This window comes from Geotrypetes seraphini, chromosome 3 (genome assembly GCF_902459505.1).
Source record: "Geotrypetes seraphini chromosome 3, aGeoSer1.1, whole genome shotgun sequence".
Lineage (NCBI taxonomy): Eukaryota > Metazoa > Chordata > Amphibia > Gymnophiona > Dermophiidae > Geotrypetes > Geotrypetes seraphini.
The window spans coordinates 125703156-125722104 of record NC_047086.1 but is presented as its reverse complement, the minus strand read 5'-3'; the positions used below and the strand labels follow the sequence as shown (position 1 = coordinate 125722104).

The window sequence follows — 18949 nt, the reverse complement described above, 5'->3', positions numbered from 1 at the left end:
TTTGTGGCTTGATCAGCTCAGAGCCATGGGCAGCAATGAAGAGACAGTGTTTCTGAGGTATGTGTGCATATCCCTACTCTCATACATAGTACATACATCGTAAAGTGGCTGGAGTAAAGGTCTGTACTACCTTTCATGAGGATCAGCAAGCCTTAGCCATTGCCTATCTGACTCAGAGAATTTTGATGGAACATTTTCCTGCCTTGCTAAAAAAATAAAAATAAAAATTAGAAAAAAGTGAGAAGGGGGTGTGAGAGGGTCACTGTGCACAGGCCCTGTGCTATGCTTTGGCTTTATGCAAGAAAGCCTGAGCATGACAAATTATGTTTACCTAAGAGATGCAGAATGTCTGTTATCTAAGAATTAATTAGTACTAAAATGTGTGCATTATTCATATTTCTCCTTCCCATCATATATAGTTAATACAAATATTTTAATCCTTATTTTTCTTTCCTTTTCTTAATGCTTAGAAAATGACATGAAACACTTGTTGACTGAACAGGCCCATTGCATGAAATAAGAAGTATAATAGAAAAACATCAGTAGATGCAGATTTATGATTTTGCATCCTTTTAAATGAATGAACTAGTCAATTAACATATTGGTTATTTTTTTTTAAAGCCAACAGTGCAGTATTCTTTAATATCAATTTAGGAACTGAGGAAGTTCATAAGAATTGCTGCTGCTGGGTCAGACCATTGGTTCATCGTGCCCAGCAGTCCGCTCACGCGGCGGCCCTTAGATTAAAGACCAGAGCCCTATTAGAGTCTAGCCTTACTTGCATATGTTCTGTTACAGTAGGAACTTATCCAACCTTGTCTTGAATCCTCTGCCTCCGGAAGAGCATTCCAGGTTTCTACTACTCTCTGGGTGAAGAAAAACTTGCTTACGTTTGTACGGAATCTTTTCCCTTCTAACTTCAGCGAGTGCCCTCTCGTTCTCTTTACCTTAGAGAGGGTGAACAGTCTCTCTTTCTCTACTAAGTCAATTCCCTTCAATATCTTGAATGTTTTGATCATGTCCCATCTCAGTCTTCTCTTCTCAAGGGAGAAGAGGCCCAGTTTCTCTAGCCTCTCATTGTACAGCAACTCCCCCAGTCCCTTAACCATTTTTGTCGCTCTTCTCTGGATCCTTTCCAGTAGTACTATGTCCTTTTTCATGTACGGCGACCAGTGTTAGACGCAGTATTCCAGGTGGGGCGTAACATGGCCCAGTATAACGGCATGATAACCTTTTCAGATCTATTTGTGATCCCCTTCTTAATCATTCCTAGCATTCTTTTTGCCCTTTTTGCCACTGCCGCGCATTGTGTAGACGGTTTCATTGACTTGTCTCTTTCCGAGTATAGCTCCATACATCCTGTATTTGTGCATATGATTTTTGTTACCGACATGCATCACCTTGCACTTATCCACGTTGAACCTCATTTGCCATTCCGCAGCCCATTCCTCGAGCATATTTATGCCTCTTTGTAGGTCTTCGCAATCCTTCTGTGTCCTCACTACTCTGAATAACTTTGTATCGTCCGCAAATTTAATCACCTCACTCGTCATGCCAGTTTCTAGGTCGTTTATACACATGTTGAAGAGCACAGGCCCGAGCACCGAACCCTGCGGCACTCCACTCATGACGCTTTTCCAGTTCATTCACCCCACTCTCCGTTTCCTATTGGCCAACCAGTTTTTAATCCACATGAGTATATCGCCCTCGATTCCATGGCTCGCAATTTTTCGAAGTAGGCATTCATATGGAACCTTGTCGAATGCCTTTTGAAAATCTAGATACAAGATGTCGACCGGGTCACCCTTGTCTATCTGCCCATTTACTCCTTCGAAGAAGTGCAGTAAGTTTGTCAAGCAATTTCTTCCTTTGCTGAAGACGTGCTGGCTGGTCCTCATCAGTTTGTGTCTGTCAAGGTGATCGATGATGCGGTCCTTTATCAGCGCCTCTACCATCATTCCCGGTACCGAAGTCAGACTCACTGGTCTGTAGTTTCCCGGATCTCCCTTCGAACCTTTCTTGAAGATCGGTGTAACATTCGCCACTTTCCAGTCTTCCGGAATCTTTCCTGATTTTATCGACAGATTGGCTATTAGTTGGAGCAGTTAAGCTATAACCCCTTTCAGTTCCTTGATTACCCTCGGGTGGATGCCATCCGGTCTCGGGGATTTATAATTTTTAAGCCTATCAATCTGTCTGCATACCTCTTCTAGACTGACCATTGTCCCTGTCAGCTTCCCATCTTCATTTCCTTTGTATAGCCTGTCGGCTTCAGGTATATTGGATATATCCTCTTCGGTAACTACAAATGCAAAAAATGTGTTCAGTTTGTCAGCAATGGCTTTGTCCTTCTTTAGTACTCCCTGGTCTTCTAATGGCCCCACAGCTTCCTTCGTGGGTCATTTCCCCTTAATATATCGAAAGAACGGCTTAAAGTTTTTGGCCTCCTTGGCTATTTTTTCTTCATAGTCTCTTTTGGCCCCTCTTACCTCTTTATGGCACTTATGTTGATGTTGTTTGTGCTTTTTCTAGTTTACTTCCGTTTTTGTCCTTAAACAAAGTCTTCTTGTCTCAGATCGCTTCCTTCACTGCTACAGTGAGCCACATCGGTTCCTTGTTCTTCTTCCTCTTGGAACCCTTATTGATATGCAGTATATATAAATTTTGCGCCTCTATGACTGGGTCCTTGAAAAGGGACTATGCTTGCTCTAGCATTATGTACAGTGCTCATCTTCTTCCTAAGGATTACTTTTGTTACTGCAACAAATAATTAGTTTTTAGGATTATAGTTTTTTGCCTTAGAAATCAGTTACTTGCTTATAAGTGTATCTTCACATGCACTTTAAGTGTATTTTTATCTGAAAGTTGAAATAAGTCTGAAAATCTTACCATAATTAGTATTTTTGGAAGTTAAGAAAATGTCATTTTAATTTGAAACAGACTACAAAAAATATCAAGATAATTCAATATTAAAATTCCCAATTTTTTTTACAATCACTACCAAATTCTGGCAGCCAATTATTTTAGCTTACTTTTGCAGGACTTTAGAAATAAAATATATTTAAACGTTCACTGAGTGAAGCTCTTTATTAATAATTAATAAATTACTATTAGACTTAAGACAATGTAATTTTATATAACTGTTTAAGAAGGCCCTTAAGACCTATTTGTTTCCTGATAGTTGAATAGAAATGATTGGGCTGACATGAGCATAATTTATTATTTTTATTTTTTTTGTATTTCAATTTATTCCTGACTTTTATTTTCAGACTTTTATTATACTTTATGATACTGTTAAACTTTTTGAATGATGATTGCCATTAAAAAATGGTTTATAAAACTTTTAAACAAATAAATTCTGCCACTGCAACTAATGTTCCTTATGAATATAATGCTAGAATGTTCCATCATCTGAATTATGTTGAAAGGAATACGTAAGAGGAGCTGAAATGTAATGAAGACATTAGTGTTCTGAGGCAGATGTACATAAAACTAAAGATGCCTTGTATTTCAGTGTAACTGTGTGCCCCTCAGTAAAGCCACAGTACACTAAGTAGCTTAGATATAATGGTTACATCACCAATTTACTTTGGAAGCAAACAAAAATGTTACCCAAGGTCAGATGATTCTAAGAACACACTCAAATTTATGATGAATGGCTTCCTACCATTCTGCTGGTGCTCCGGGAATACCACTTCCTGCTGAGGGAACCATGACTGCATTTCGCTCCTCCGTCAGAGTCAATCTCATCTCTAGTAGCTGTGCCTCTCGATCTGCATCATCTTCAGTTTTATCTGAAATGGAAAAATATGACAAAACAGAAAAAAAAATACAGCTTTATAGGTGTTTCCCCTGCTTTACTTCCTTCCCATAAGAGCCTTCTTACAAAGTACTGTATGCACTTTGTATGATCAAATAGTCAAAGTACACATAAGATATGTAAAGCAAATACTGGAAAAAGCAAAGCTACTTACCTGTAACAGGTGTTCTCCGAGGACAGCAGGCATATATTCTCACGTGAATGACATCCATGGAACCTGGTACAGACACTACCAAGTGCACTGTCACTTTAAATTTTAGGGGCAGTGCCCATACCACACACGTGTCTTCCCATATGATGTCAGCTCATGAGTATCGGTTCAATAACAAAGCTAAGAAGCCAATTAGGGGAGGTGGGAGGGTTGTGAGAATATATGCCTGCTGTCATTGGAGAACACCTGCTACAAGAAAGTAACTGCTTTTTTCCAAAGGACAAGCAGGCATAATATTCTCACATGTGGAATGTCTCAAGCTGTTAGGATAATGATTCTGAACAAGATATATTAACATGATCCTGGCAAAACATAAGAGGGTTGAAGGGAAAGTTGGAACTCAAAGTAAAAAGATTTTGCAGAACTGCTTGTCCAAACTGGCTGTTTCTCCTGGAATTTTGCTCTAAATAGTAGCGAGAGATGAAGGTATGGATCAAGGATCAAGTAGCCGCTTTGCAGATGTCCTCAACAGTTGTGGAGTGAAAATGAGTTCGGACACAGCTTCAGCCCAGCCTGAGCATACACGAAGGAAATTTAATCCATAGCCAAGTAGAGATGGTTTTCTTGGCAACCGGAACTCCTATTCTGTAAGGTCAAAAGCCATAAAGAGCAGGAAGGATCATCTATGAGGTTTAATGTGGTCAAGATAGTATGCCAGAGCACAACTGCAGTTCAAAATGTGAAGAGCTGTCTCTTCAGGATGGGAATGTGGCTTTGGAAAGAAAGCAGGCAAAACGATGGATTGATTGAGATGGAATTCTGAAGCATCTTTTGGTAGGAATTTTGGATGAGTTTGGAGCATTACTTTGTCCTGATAGTATCTTGTGTAGGAAGGATCAGACATGAGTGCTTGAAGTTCACTCACACAGCGTACAGGACTGACGACTTTCCAAGTAAGAAGTTTGAGAGTGCAAGTTGTGAGTGTCTCAAAGGGAGACGTTCTAAGAATAGACAGTATCACATTAAGATTCCAGGCTACAGGAGAAGGCTTGATAGGTGGTTTGATATAGTAAAGTCCTTTCAAGAATCTGGCTACTAAGGGATGAACAGACAGAGGTTTCTTGTCCAAGGGATAGTGAAACACACTGATAGCACTGAGCTATACTTGTACTTGAAAATATGCTTGCAAAAAGAATCCAATGTTCTGGCTTTTCTACCTGGATGAGCAATTGATGGCAAATTTTAGCAGCTCCAGTAGACTCTTAAGTTGATGACACGCTAAGCTGCTTGCAACGATGAAGCCTTGATCAAACAGTTGTCTTAAGTAGGCAAATATGTGAAACATCTATGAGCAAAGGGTTGCCGCAACTACCATTAAGCATTTCTTGAAGAATCGAGGAGTCAAAAGCTAGGCCAAAAGGTAAAACTTTATACTGAAGTGTTGACACCAAACTTGAAAGCGAAGATACTTTCTGTGAGTATGTAGAATGGATATGTGAGTGCATAAGACAAAGAGAGCAATGCTAATCACCTTTTTCCAGGAGAGGTAGAAGGGATCCCAGATAAACCATGCAGAACTTCTCCTCCAATAAATATTTTGAGTACTCAGAAGTTTATAATTGGCCGAAGGCTTTTGATCTTTTTTGGTATCAGGAAATACTTCAAGTAGAATCCCCTGCCTCTCTCCTGCAGAGAATCAAGTTATATTGCGTTTAGCTGAAGAGTTCTTGGTGGAGGGTCTTGTAGAGGGAGTTGGAGAGACTCTTTTGGTGGGTGGTTTGAAGGTTTTTTGAGTAAGTGAAGGGCATAGCCCTGGGTGACAACTCGAAGCACCCACTGATCTGTTGATATAAAAGAGTCTGATGTTGGAGAAATTAAACTAACCTGCCTCCAATGAAAAGATTGGGAGGAAGAAGCAGGGGAATGTTGGCAATTCTCTCTAGAAGGGAGTCAAAAGGACAACTACTGTTTGAATTGAGATTGAGGGTTTTGATTTTTGTGTTCTTTGTTGCCTTTCCCGAGACTGTTGCGCAGCTTAGATGATGACTTTTGATATTATAATAGGAATGTCTGGATGAGGCAGAATATCTTATAGAATCTAGATGAAAAAGATTGAGAGGTTTGAAGTTTAGATCAGTGTTTCTCAACACGCGGTACACATACCTTTAGGGATATGTGAGCCACTTGTTGGGGATATTGCCTGCCTGCCTGCCTCCGCAGATCCCTCCTTCCTGCCTGTCCCCTTCCATCAAAGCCAACCCAACCCCAGCACCCACTCCTCTCAGCTGGATCCGACCTCTCCTCAGTTCCCGATTCCTCCACCTACCAGCTCCCTGCTGCTCTTATTTTAAAAACTTTAGGCAGCCAGCAGCTCAATGAAACCAGCTTCTCGCTGTCTGCCTGCCTGCCCCGAAGTGTTATTTCTGCAGCCTACGCAGAACGCTGCAGAAAGAATACATGCGATGTTCTTTGCTCACATGTTTAAAGACAATAGACTGCTTTCAGTCCAATTCTTTATATGTGCATTTTCAAACCATTGGACCCCTGAGGAAGGCGTGTTTGCCGAAAAACGGACTGTGTAGGGTCCGGTTGGATTTTTATCACTGTATTTTTTATCATTATACTTTTATCATTGAATTTTCATGTTTTTACAAGTCAGGGTATAATAAATTATCTACAGTACATCTGTATCCAGAGTTTTTTGTTTTTGTTTTCATCGGTGAATTTTTATATCTGCATATGAATTGCCTAATGATTAGTGCAGTAGGCTAAGAACAGGGATAACCAGGTTGATTTACATTGTGGCTCCTTGTGACGCTGGGGAGATCACTTACCCCTCCCATTAGCACAGGTACAATGCTTAGACTTAAGCCCACTAGATACAGAAGAAGTACGTAATATCTATATAATAAAACCGTAGGCGGCGCATGCGCAGTCTTATCAGCGTGCTTCCATGATCCGTATGTCCGTGGCCGCCAAGACTGCAGCATGCCCCGCGCTTACTACGGCCCCACGCGCAGCTCAGTTCGGCACGGCGGTTTCCCCAGATAGGGGAAGTCGAAAAACTCACTCCCGACGCGCAGCTGAGTTCGGCACGGCGATTTCCCCGGTTTCCCCAGATAGGGGAAGCCGAACTGCTCACTACCGTCTCAGCGGCCTGCACATCGACGATTCAACCCCCTCCCCCCCCCCCCCCCGGGGCTGCCTAAAGAAACAAAGTTTCACGGTGCTTGGCCCGCCAAACAATTCCTGCTGTTGCCGAAATTTGCCCCACCGTTCCTTCCCTTCCTCCATCAGGTCAGTTCAACTCCGCCTATGTTAAAAGGAGCTGCTTTGAAATTGGAGCCCTGCCGCCACCGTAACACGTTCCTCTCTGCCAAGGCAGAGGGGAAAGTGCTACGGCAGTGGCAGGCCTCCGATTTCGACGTGGCTCCTTTTAACATTGGTGGATTCACTGCACCTGATGGAGGGAGGGAAAGAAAGGTGGTTGTGCGGCGCGGGAAGGGGGCGGCAAGGGACTAAGTTGGCCGGTAGTGCTGTTTTTCCATGAAGGAGGAACACGTGAAAAGAAAACAAAATAAAGAAAACGTTGGCCCCCGCCGAAGAAGTGGAATGTGGAGGAGGGGCGCGAGGAGCCGGAGAGCTGTATGTAAGTGTGTGCGCGCGCGTGTGTGTATAGCCAAGGAGGAAGTGCAGCAGGAGCAAGGAGGTGGGGAGAGTGGATTTCCCCTACTTGGATGTCAGTAAAAGCTTTGGTCCTGTGATCCTCACTCTTTTCCTGGGGCTACTGCTGGACAGAGGGGGAGCAGGACATAAAGGAGAAGAGCTACTGCTGGACAGGGGGAGGAGGGAATGGGAGGGGTGCTGCTGGACAGGGGGAGATAAAAGGAGAAGGGCTACTGCTATATGGGGGGAGCAGGGAAAGGGGGAGAGGTGTTGCTGGACAGGGAGGAGGTAAAAATAAGGGAGAAGGGCTGCTAGCACCCGTTAATGTAACGGGCTAAACAACTAGTGTAATATATAAACTGCTTTGGTTGCACCACAGAAAAGTGCTATATCAAGACCCAAATAAACTTATATATTTTTTTCTTTTTCGTTTCGTGATTTATCCCTGATGCAGCCTAAGTGGAAAACATGGCCATGTTAAATTTTCAATAAGGAAGCATGTTTGAATTTGATCAAACAGCAGGATACAGTCTTCAAAGTAATCATTAACAATATAAGAACTGAATGACTTGGTACCATTTAGACCAGTACAAATAGCACAACCGGAGTGAAACAATCATTTGAGTAGTAATACACCCACATTTTCTGCCTAATAGCATAGAATACTGACCAGAACACCAGGGACCCTGGTTCATAAAGGCTGCATGCATACCTATAATGAAGTGGCGAGGCATGAACTGACACCCCTCTCTGGCCTTGATGATATTGTTCACTTTTTATACAGCATCAACATTCTATTTGCTCATACAGGAGATGGACCACACAACACTAACAGAGATAAGTGCATCACAATGAAGGAGGATTGCCAATGAAGTTGGCTTCCTGCTAGACTTTGGGCAAATTTTGTTAAACTTGCTTTAATTTGGGGATGATTTTTATAACAAAAGTGAAGATTTCATGTTCTTGCTAGTTTGTGCTTAGTATGTGTGGGGGGAATACTGCATTTGACTGCTTTTGTCTATGTACATAATAGTTTTTAATTTGCTGGATATGAGAAAGGGGAACTGAGTGTTAAGTTATGAGACAGGAAGTAGAGATATTTAGAAATTATAAACCAGTGAGCTTGATGTTGGTGCTGGGCAAAATGGTAGAGACTATTACAAAAAATATAATTACTAAGCATATACATAGGCATGTATTGATCAAGCTGTGTTTCCCAAATCAGTCCTGGAGTAAGCCCCCACCACTTGCCAGCCAGTTTTCAGGATACCCACAATGAAAATGCATGAAATTGATTTGCATACACTGCCTCAGTTATATGAAAATCTCTTTCATGCATATTCATTGTGGATATCCTAAAAACCTGACTGGCAAGAGGGTACTTCAGAACAGATTTGGGAAACATTGGATGAATGAGACAAAATCTTATTGTAAACCGCTTAGATAACTTTGACAGGCAGTATATGAATACCTAAAATAATCTATAATAATAATACCTTAGTTAGCACAAGCGCACTACGATTGTGCCTCTGTGCCACATTAAAACACATGCACAGTACAATAGAACCGCCAAGCAGGGAACCGTCTCAGCACACAATATGTTGTCCGTATTTCAGAGTGAATGGGAACTGATTTCATTGGACCAGGGTCCAAGCCACACTTCAGTGGGAAAAGGAGGAAACTAGGGGCTGAAAAAAAGGGTAGGTGGGAGAAGGGGGCTGGAGCTGGGGTCAGTATTGTAAAAAGGGAACATGTGAGGGAAGGAGGCTTTAAAGGGGGGGATCTTGGGGAAAAGAGACTTGATGTAGGAGGCTGTTAAAAGAAGACAGTTCAGAGAAGATGGCTGGAGCCTGGGACTGCAAAAGTTGAGTTGTGAGAGAAGGGGTCTGGGTCTGGATTTGGAGGCTGAAAAGAAAGACAGCTGTGATAAGGAGACTGGGGCTAGAACTGAGGGCTGGAAGAGCAGGTATGAGAAGGGGGTTAGGGTTGGGGGCTATAAAAAGGGAATGTGTGAAAGAAGGGAACTGGGGATGAAAAAAGGGGAAGGTGGGAGAAGGGGGCTACAAAAGGGGACATGTGAGAGAAAAGGACTGGGACTGAAACTGGGGGCTAAAAAGGGGGCATGTGAGAGAAAGGGGCTGAAGATAGGAGCTGGAAGAATAAGTGAAGATGCAGAAGCAAAGTTTGATGGGGAAAGGGGGAATGGAGAGGGAGTTCTATGGAGGTGAAGGACAGAGAAAGAGGACAGATTTTCAAGTTGTTGAAAAAAGTGGAAATAGGGAAAGTAAAAGGGGAAATGGGAGCCTGAATATGGGGGTAAGACATAAGAAGAATAGTCATACTGGATCAGACTAATCTATTCTAGCACCCGTTATTGTAACAAGCTTAAACACTAGCAATAATAATAATTTAATCAAGGGAAATCTTGCCATACCAATCTGCTACATTTCTTTGAAGTAGTAAAGAAGCATGTTGATAAAAGTGATCTGATCTAATCAATATTGTGCAACAGTCAAAGGCCTTTTGAAAAATCAAAAGTATCTCATGAACGATTCCTGAGGAAATTAAATCATGAGATAGGAGGGATGTCCTAATTTGGATTAGAGAACTGGCGGCAGCCAATCAGAGAGCGGCACGGGGCCGAGCAGGAAGCACAAATAGCTCAGTCCTGTGGGGTGTGCTGTGAGATTGGAGGCAGCAGCTCGGCACAGGGCAGGAATGCAGAAAGATCACTCCAACCCCATATACTGCTGGACCACCAGGGATTAAAACCGGCAAAAAAGGTACGTGCGGGCGGGCAAGACAGGTTTTTTGGGGGGGAGTTAAAAAAAATTATTAAGTGGTTAGGACAGGAAACAAGAGGGATCCCTCCTGTACCGGCTTACCACTAGACCACCAGAGGGGGTACAGGGTAGGAAGGTGGAACGGGATACAGAGCCTGGCAGGGCTTGAGGGGGGCTGGCTGCATAGCCTGGTAGGGCAGGGAAGGAAAGGAGCTGGGTGCCAAGCCTGGTAGGGAATGAGGGGGGCTGGCTGCATAGCCTGGTAGGGCAGGGAAGGAAGAGAACTAGGTGCAGAGCCTTGGAGAGCCTGGTGGGGAAGGGGGCTGGGTGCAGAGCCTTGGAGAGCCTGGTGGGGAAGGGGGCTGAGTGCAGAGCCTTGGAGAGCTGATGGGAAAGGGGACTGGGTGCAGAACCTGGCAGGGAGGAGGGCTGGGTGCAAAGCCTGGCAGGGGAGGGTACACTGGGTGCAGATCCTGGCAGAGCATGACACGGAATATTAAGCCCCCGTCTTATATTCAAGTCAACCATTTTTCCTCCTTTTGGGGGGAAAAATGGGGTCTCAACTTATATTCGGATCGACTTATATTCAAGTGTAATTAAATTTGCTGATGACACAAAGTTATTCAAAGTTGTTAAATTACAAGAGAAACATGAAATATTGCAAGACCACCAACAAGACAGTTGAGACTGGGCATTAAAATTGCAGATGACATTTAATATGAGCAAGTGCAAAATGATACACGTGGGAAAAAAGAAGCCCAAACTATAGCTACATGATGCAAGGTTCCATATTAGGAGTCACCACCCAGGAAAAGGATCTAGGTGTCATTGTAAATGATACATTGAAACCCTCTGCTCAGTGTGCAATGGTAGCTAAGATAGCAAATAGCATGTTAGTATTATTATCAAAGGAATGGAAACCAAAAATGAGATTATAATAATGTCTTCGTATTGCTCCATACTGCAACCACACCTCAAATAATGTTCAATTCTGGTCACTGCCTCTCAAAACAGATTTATTAGAAAAAGGCAACAAAAATGATAAAGGAGATGGGACAACATCCTTATCAGGAAAGGCTAAAGAGGCTAGGGCTCTTCAGTTTGGAGAATATGATAGAGGGGAGATATGATAGAGGCTGAGGGGAGATATGATAGAGGTCTATAAAGTACCAAGTGGAGAAGAATGAGATGTGAATCATTTGTTTACTCTTTCTAGAACTACAAGGACAAAGGGCCATGCAACAAAGCTACTAAGCTGTACATTTAAAACAAATCAATAAAATATTTATTCTCTCAACATGTTAATTAAACTCTGAATACTTTGCCAGAGAATGTGTTAAAACCAGTTAGCTTAGCAGGGTTTAAAAAAGGTTTGGATAATTTCCAAAAACTCTACAAGCCATTATCAAGATGGACTTGGGAGAATCCATTGCTTATTCCTAGAATAAGCAGCATAAAATCTATTTTACTCTTTTGGGATCTTGCCAGGTACTTGTGACCCATATTGACTAATGATAGAAACAGGAAATTGGGCTTGATGAAACTTCAGTCTGTCCCAGTATGGCAATGTTTGTGTTCTTATGTTAATTGTCCCGATAAAATCTTTTTTGGGAATCCAAGAACTTGCGAATAGTTATACAATACTACTGGGTCTCCCAAAGTGGCAAATATATAGACTTCAGGTCTATTCTGGAGGTGGAGATTAAACTACCCCCTTTTGATTCAACTACACTAGTGTCATGTTTAAATTTCTACTGTTTATGTTTAAAGTCTTATATGGACTAACATCTGAATATTTTAAGCTAGTTTGTGTTGCTTTACACGTCCAGCTGACATTTGTGTTCAGTAAAGAAGATTCAACTAAAAATCCCTACAGTAAAGTCAGTCAGATTATGGGAGATAAAAAAAAGATTACAAGTAAAGAACCTGACAAGTGAAACATTGTGTTGTCTTGAAAGGGACTCTGAACAGGCCATGAAAGTAATGTGATTGTCTCAAGCTAAATTTGTTCAAAGATTTATTCCAATTGACTATTAACTAATATTATCCACCTTGAACAAACTATGGTAAAGTCAACTATAAATGCTTAAATCTCTAGGGTGAAGCTTTCTTTTACCATGTTATAAACTTATACTAGAATTGACAAGACAAGAGTCTTTCAATCTTTACTTCCTCTCCCCTCCCCCATTTCTAAATCCCCTTATGAAACTAAGGCTTATCAATAACCATTTTCCTACCAGATTTGCTGACAAGCTTTTGTAGCTGCTGATCTAGATATTCTTGTCGCTTTGTCAATACATTCAGCCATTTCCTTCTTAGTCTCTCTAAATCCCTGTCCTGCAAAGAAAGTAAAATATCAATTAGCATGTCCAAAGGCAGGTATAAGCCTCTGATGATTTAACACATTTGGCAATGATTCACTCTCCTATTTTATAACTGTGAAAATCACCATACTGATAGCTTAAGTCTTCTATCTGCCAAGCAGGCATAGCACAGTTTAAAGGAAGCTTCCCATAAATGTTCTGCTAATACTTGTATGCCTCAAATAATTTCTGAGAGATAAATGAAATGGTAGTTGCCATTTTGTACCTCTTGTCAGTTGACTACATAGAATGCTATTTTGGAAAGCCCCAGAACTTTGGAACAGTCTACCTTCTGATATAAGAAATATCTCGCAATATATTTTTAGGAAAGCTATAAAAACATTGGCGTTCCAGAAGTATTTATAATAATTACTTATTATTGATTGTTGACATCTTGTGTTTAATAGCAATTTGCCTCAAATTGTTAATTTATCTTCTGCTTAAATTGTAATTCTGACTTCTTGTAATCCAATCTGAACTTAGCAGTTAAGTGGAGATATAAATTCTGATATTAAATTAAATTTCATGACCATTTGTCAGGATTGGAAAGATCTGAATCCATGTTGCTACTAATATATAACCTCAGAAAAGGATATGATGACCATGGTAGACCTTTAACTGACTACTGAAAAAGGCAAATGGTCAACATGATTGTTTAATATATTTGGTTGTAGTGGTCAAATATTCTTTCTTCTAGCAAAATTGGCAGCTGCTGTTATAGACTAATCCTAAAATCAACTGAAAAATGTTTCATTGGGCCCTGGCAGGATGGTGTTATGGATTATGTTGACCAATGCACCTTCAACATGACTTCAGGGTAAAGAATTTGGTTTGTACAATAAACCCAAGACAGTTTTCAAACTATATATAGAATCATATTTCTTCTGATAAGATATGGAGTACTCTCTACTATATGACAGAATTTCATAAACGGATATTTTACTGCAACCAGTTATCTGCTATAAATCAGAAGCATTAAGTCTGGGTATAGAGAAAACATGAGTCTGGCCTGTGTCGGCAGTGTATCATATAGTCTTCTTATAGAGTGAGTAGAGATATTGCACAAAGTGAAAATTCAATAGGGGGACAAAAAACAATTTCACATTATGAGGAAAAAAAGTAGGATAATCTCTAATACCAGCTCCAAAAACATGTTCAGGATTCATTCAAATGCAATAACAAAATCATCATAAGCCTTCATTGTTAATTTTATTTACAGTTTCAGTGTGGCAAATCAAAATGTGTGCTACAATGATCCAAAGAAAAAGTGACTTTTTAAGCAATAATGTCTTATTTAACCAACAATATTCAGGACAGGAATATTAACTTTCACAACTTCAAAGGCAATTTTTTAAGTTTATTTGCCAAACTTCAGCCATTATTCTCCTTGTGTTAAATATTTATTAACAATCTCCTCCTCCAACTTTGCTAGAGAAGGGTGTTAATAAATGTTTAAAATGTAGAGGTCCCCCACTTCCAATACATACAACAAACTGCGTTCTCTGCCACTGAGGAGACATCTTGAAGAGACTTCTGAGTTTTAGAGAATATAATATCTATCCATTCAGATTTAATACAAAAACATACTAAATAAGATCTCACATTGTTTGCAATTTAAAGTTTCTCCACCAATTTTCATATCAGTTATATAAGCTCCCATTAACAATGCCTATTAAATTCTAGTGCACCATATACTACCACATCAGGATTTGCTTAACAGTTTTCTGCAATCAAGTAGTAGATTCAGACCTACATTTTGGAAAATGATTTTTTAAAATCAGATTTGTGACACCTTGTATGTATTGTGTAAAACTGCTACAAGACCATTGACTTCCATGTTAAGAATTCACTCCACAGAACATCTATAGAAGATAGCGCTCACTGTGGTCTGTGCCTGACAAGATGATAAAAAAAGAAAGAAAGGAGACAAATGCCATGTGTGGTAGTAGAAATAAATGACAGAAACCTACCTGATAGCTGTCCATGTCACCATCTTCCTCCTAAAATAGAGATACATTAATTATTACAATGCTCCTCAAAACAATCAATTAATATGAAATGCAAAGGATGCTAGAGAGCTATTTACATCATTTATGACTGCAGAATGTGTTGAAACTTTCTTTCCAGTCATTTTTTTTTCTAGTTCAGAAACAGAAAGAAGTTGCACAGGGCCAAATCCATAGAGTACGGTGGATGGGGAATTAATTCGAATGGCAAGTAATATAATTTCGCCATCTGTGCATTGTTTTGGCGGAAAGAACTTTCTTCTTGGCCAAGATGATTTGTCTTTATTTCGGCGCTTACCGTATTTTCACTCATATACCGCGCACCCGTGTAAAACACGCACACGGGTATAGCGCACGGGGAACAGAAATTTATGTAATAAAATTTTAATATAGCGCGCACACGCGTATACCGCGCATGCTAAAACCTCCTCCCGCCTACTCCGAACCGGCATCCTCCCCCCCGCTCGCGTCACCCCCCTCCCCCTCCCCTCCAGCACCGCAAAGACAACTCTTACCCGATTGGGCACCAGCACTGGCACCAGCACCAATGCACAGGATGTGCCAGTGCCCGAAGATCTTCCCTCGTAGGGTTGGGCTGGGCTGGGTGGTGCAAGAGAGATCCTCCTTCTTCCTGTGCCGGGCTGGACTAGGCTTTGAGCATTTGCGCATGCTCAAAGCCTTCTGGTCTCGCTCTCTCCGAGATAATCTTGGAGAGAGCGAGACCAAAAGGCTTTGAGCATGCGCAAATGCTCAAAGCCTAGTCCAGCCCGGCACAGGAAGGAGGATCTCTCTCGCACTGCCCAGCCCAGCCCAGCCCAACGAGGGAGGATCTTCGGGCACTGGCACTGGCACATTCTGTGCATTGGTGCTGGTGCCCAATCGGGTAAGAGTTGTCTTGGCGGTGCTGGGGGGGATGTAGGATCGCGGGGGAGGGGGGGGAGGATGCTGGTTCGCAGGGGGAATGCCAGATCAGAATGAAAAAAAAAATTTGTACAACGCGCTCACACGTATAACGCGCATGGTTATGCACGGTTTGTAAAATCGTGTATAACGCGCGCGTTATATGCGTGAAAATACGGTAGACATTATAATAAGCCAGAATAGTATTCGCCATTAATGTTTTTTTCCTTTTCCAGATACAAGTAGTCAATAAAAATTATCCCATGGAAATCTCAAAAGACAATAACCATCATCTTCCCAGCCGATGGAGCTGTTTACGCTTTCTTCAGAGTAGGTTCATCTCTTATAGTCCATTGTTTGGATTGTTATTTTTTCTCAGGAGTAGTGATGAACCCTAACCTCATCCACAGTCACAAAATGCTGCAAACAGGTGGTTCTTATTGAGCTTAAAATGCTCAAGACACATTTTCAAAATGTCCAATTGAACTTGTTTTTGGTCGACGGTTAGCAAACGTGGCACTCATTGCACACTCAACATCCTCATGCCTAAATATTCATGTAGGATGGTATGCACACATTCTGATGAAATGCCAGCAGCCTCTGCTATCTCATTTAAGGTCACTTAGCAATCTTCTATCATGATTTGGTAAACTTCATAAACCATTTCGTCAGTTGTTGCTGTTTTTGGATGTCTGGAGACAATCAACAATGCTTGTCTGGCTGCATTTAAACTCAGCAGCCCACGTTTTCACTTCTGAAAATGAAGGAGCCACATCACCATACATTGCGTCTGAGATTTAATTTCAGTAGGCGATTTTCCCTTCAAATGAAGGAATTTTTTCACAGCGCGATACTCAATTTTGTCTATTTTTTATAAAGCGGAGTGGTTGTTCACTCTAAAAGGCTGACAAGACAAAACTAGATGTCAGAATGACTTGAAAAATCTAGCCGTAGACGTTTGTCAATGCCAACTGCTGGATAGCTATAGAATTGTGATGCTAATCTTGCTCTTTCTTGGTCAGGCTGGAAACTTTTTAAATGACCCTCATAGAAGTCTCTGAAATTGCCCTATCCCCATCCAACAGTATTCAAGTATTACATAGAGCAAGCAGCAAGAACTAAAGTCAACCTGAATTATGAAGAAAAATAGTTGCTAACTGCATTAGATCTCACCAAATTAATCGCAAATAATTTTTAGAATTTGAAGCTGAAATTTATTCTGCATAATGTAAAACTTTTTATTCTCTGGATGAACTTCAAACTTTTCTGGAGACTTTCTCAACTACTTTAATGACATGACTCAACAATCAGAGTAGAATTTTTAAATGAGGCCTGTTTGCATCAGAAGCACTTAAGAATAAAGCACTGTAGACTTTTGGATGACTAGGAGGAATGATCAGCCACAATATACTACTAACATTATTGGAAGATAATGTTTCAGTAGTTGATAGTTTAAATATCTGGGTTGCTTGATTGATTCTTGCCTTACTTTTTCTACTCATGTTATCGCATTGATTTGTAGAGGTTATGCTATTTTGAAAACACTGAGGGCTGTTAGGAATTACTTTGACAAAAAAAGCTTTTTTGTGCTATTGCATGCACTATTTGTCTCAATTAAAGTATGCAAATGCCATTCTAACAGGGATGCCAAATGTGAATTTAAAGAAAATTACAGACAATGCAGAATACTGCAATTCAGATTTTAGGGAGGGCTCACAGATTTGATCACAATCTTTTCTTGTGATGAGAAAGCTAAGATTCATCAGAAACACTTCGAAATGCAGGCCTGCTGTAATGTAACACTAGTTCTCTGCTTTAAAATGTTGCTATTGCACCTTCAACTAGTTCAAAATGCAGCGGTGACTCTCGTATATGGATGATGGAAATCAGAACACCTATAGCCCTACATATGAAAATACATTGGCTACCCATAACCACAAGGATCAAGTTTAAATTAGGCATCATTGCCTTTTAGATCCTAAGAGGGAATGCCCCCTAGGAATTTCAGGGTTTGAGGTTGAGTCTAGGTAAAGGTCTCCCTATGATGAAAATGGAGTGATACTGTACTGTGGTTCAGCTTCTAGCCACTTTCCAGGAGAAATGTAGATAGTATGCAGAAGATGGGGGCATTGAATCTGTGTTTATTTCTACCATTAGTAGTTCTAGTTAGGCGAGAGTATAGATTCCATGATTTTGATGTGAAAAGATGATTTGTGCAGTATCGCCAGACCCCCACCCCTGCGATCAGGTGGGTGATTTTGTTTTGTAGTCTAATGGGCAGAGTAGTTGTAATCTGAGGTCATCTTGCATTCGCATCCATGTTTCAGTTATGAATAGAACGCTGGGTTGTAATTTATTGAGCAAATCATTTATAATTTCAGTCTTGTTGACCACTGATCTCATGTTAACCATCTCCACATGGGGTTGAGGAGAGTACGACTAAATGGTTGGAATTCTTATTAGATTCTCCAGGTTTGGTTTAGTGATGCAATTGTGGCATGGTTTTCAGTGTCTCTGTGATCCAGCTAGGGTTGGGATACACGCAAAATATCTGTGCCATTGAGAAAAAAAAAACCTCCATGCAGATCTGTTTGTAACACATGTTTTAGGATCGGTAAAACCTGATGCTAAATAGCCAAGCAATGTAAGTGAATCAGTCGCTTGGCTATTTTGCATGGGGTTTTACTAATTTGCATGGTCAGATCGGAAAATAGGCGATCGATGGGAAAAATACGCGGTGAGCCATTTAGTCAGTTAGCAGTGATCGTTGCTAAACCTGTAAAAAAAGGTTTAGTAATGATTGATGACTTTAGTGAATCTAGCCCTTAGTGAGGTCAATATAAACAAACTAATGCTGTTTATTTTCATTGTTAACAGAAGGGTGACCCTGAAAGCTTCAGCCATGAAGCAGGATTCCTTTTAGTCCTCAGTCATGGTTAGGTATGAAGATAATGAACAAAGGGCATAAAAAGCAATCTAATTTTTAATCTTAATTCCAAGATTAATATGCTAGGAAGTAATCTCTCACCTGATGAATTTCATGAACCTTCTGCGATTTGGCATGCCTTATTTTTATGCATCCAACGCCCACAGACGATATTGACTCTTCTATTAGAGGCAAGGTACCCGAATCTTGGACTGACCTCACCTCCACCAGAATACGCCTTGATTGCCCCTGAATAAAAGGAAAAAATTCCAGTGTTTAAATACTCATATTGCCAAAGATATCTAAAAATATTGAGAATTATCATCATGGTTAC

At 40.9% G+C, this 18949-nt stretch overlaps 1 protein-coding gene across 3 annotated transcripts in view; it reads right to left on the bottom strand.

The window, feature by feature from the left end:
* KIF13B (kinesin family member 13B) overlaps positions 1-18949 on the bottom strand; it is a 485412-nt gene that overhangs the window by 170446 nt on the left and 296017 nt on the right. For all 3 annotated transcript variants that reach the window (XM_033935468.1, XM_033935467.1, XM_033935469.1), the window contains exons 25-28: positions 18718-18864; positions 14754-14783; positions 12658-12757; positions 3668-3794 (exon numbers count right to left, since the gene is read on the bottom strand). In XM_033935468.1, the coding sequence (XP_033791359.1) occupies positions 3668-3794; positions 12658-12757; positions 14754-14783; positions 18718-18864 (404 nt within the window). The remainder of the gene's footprint in view (positions 1-3667; positions 3795-12657; positions 12758-14753; positions 14784-18717; positions 18865-18949) is intronic.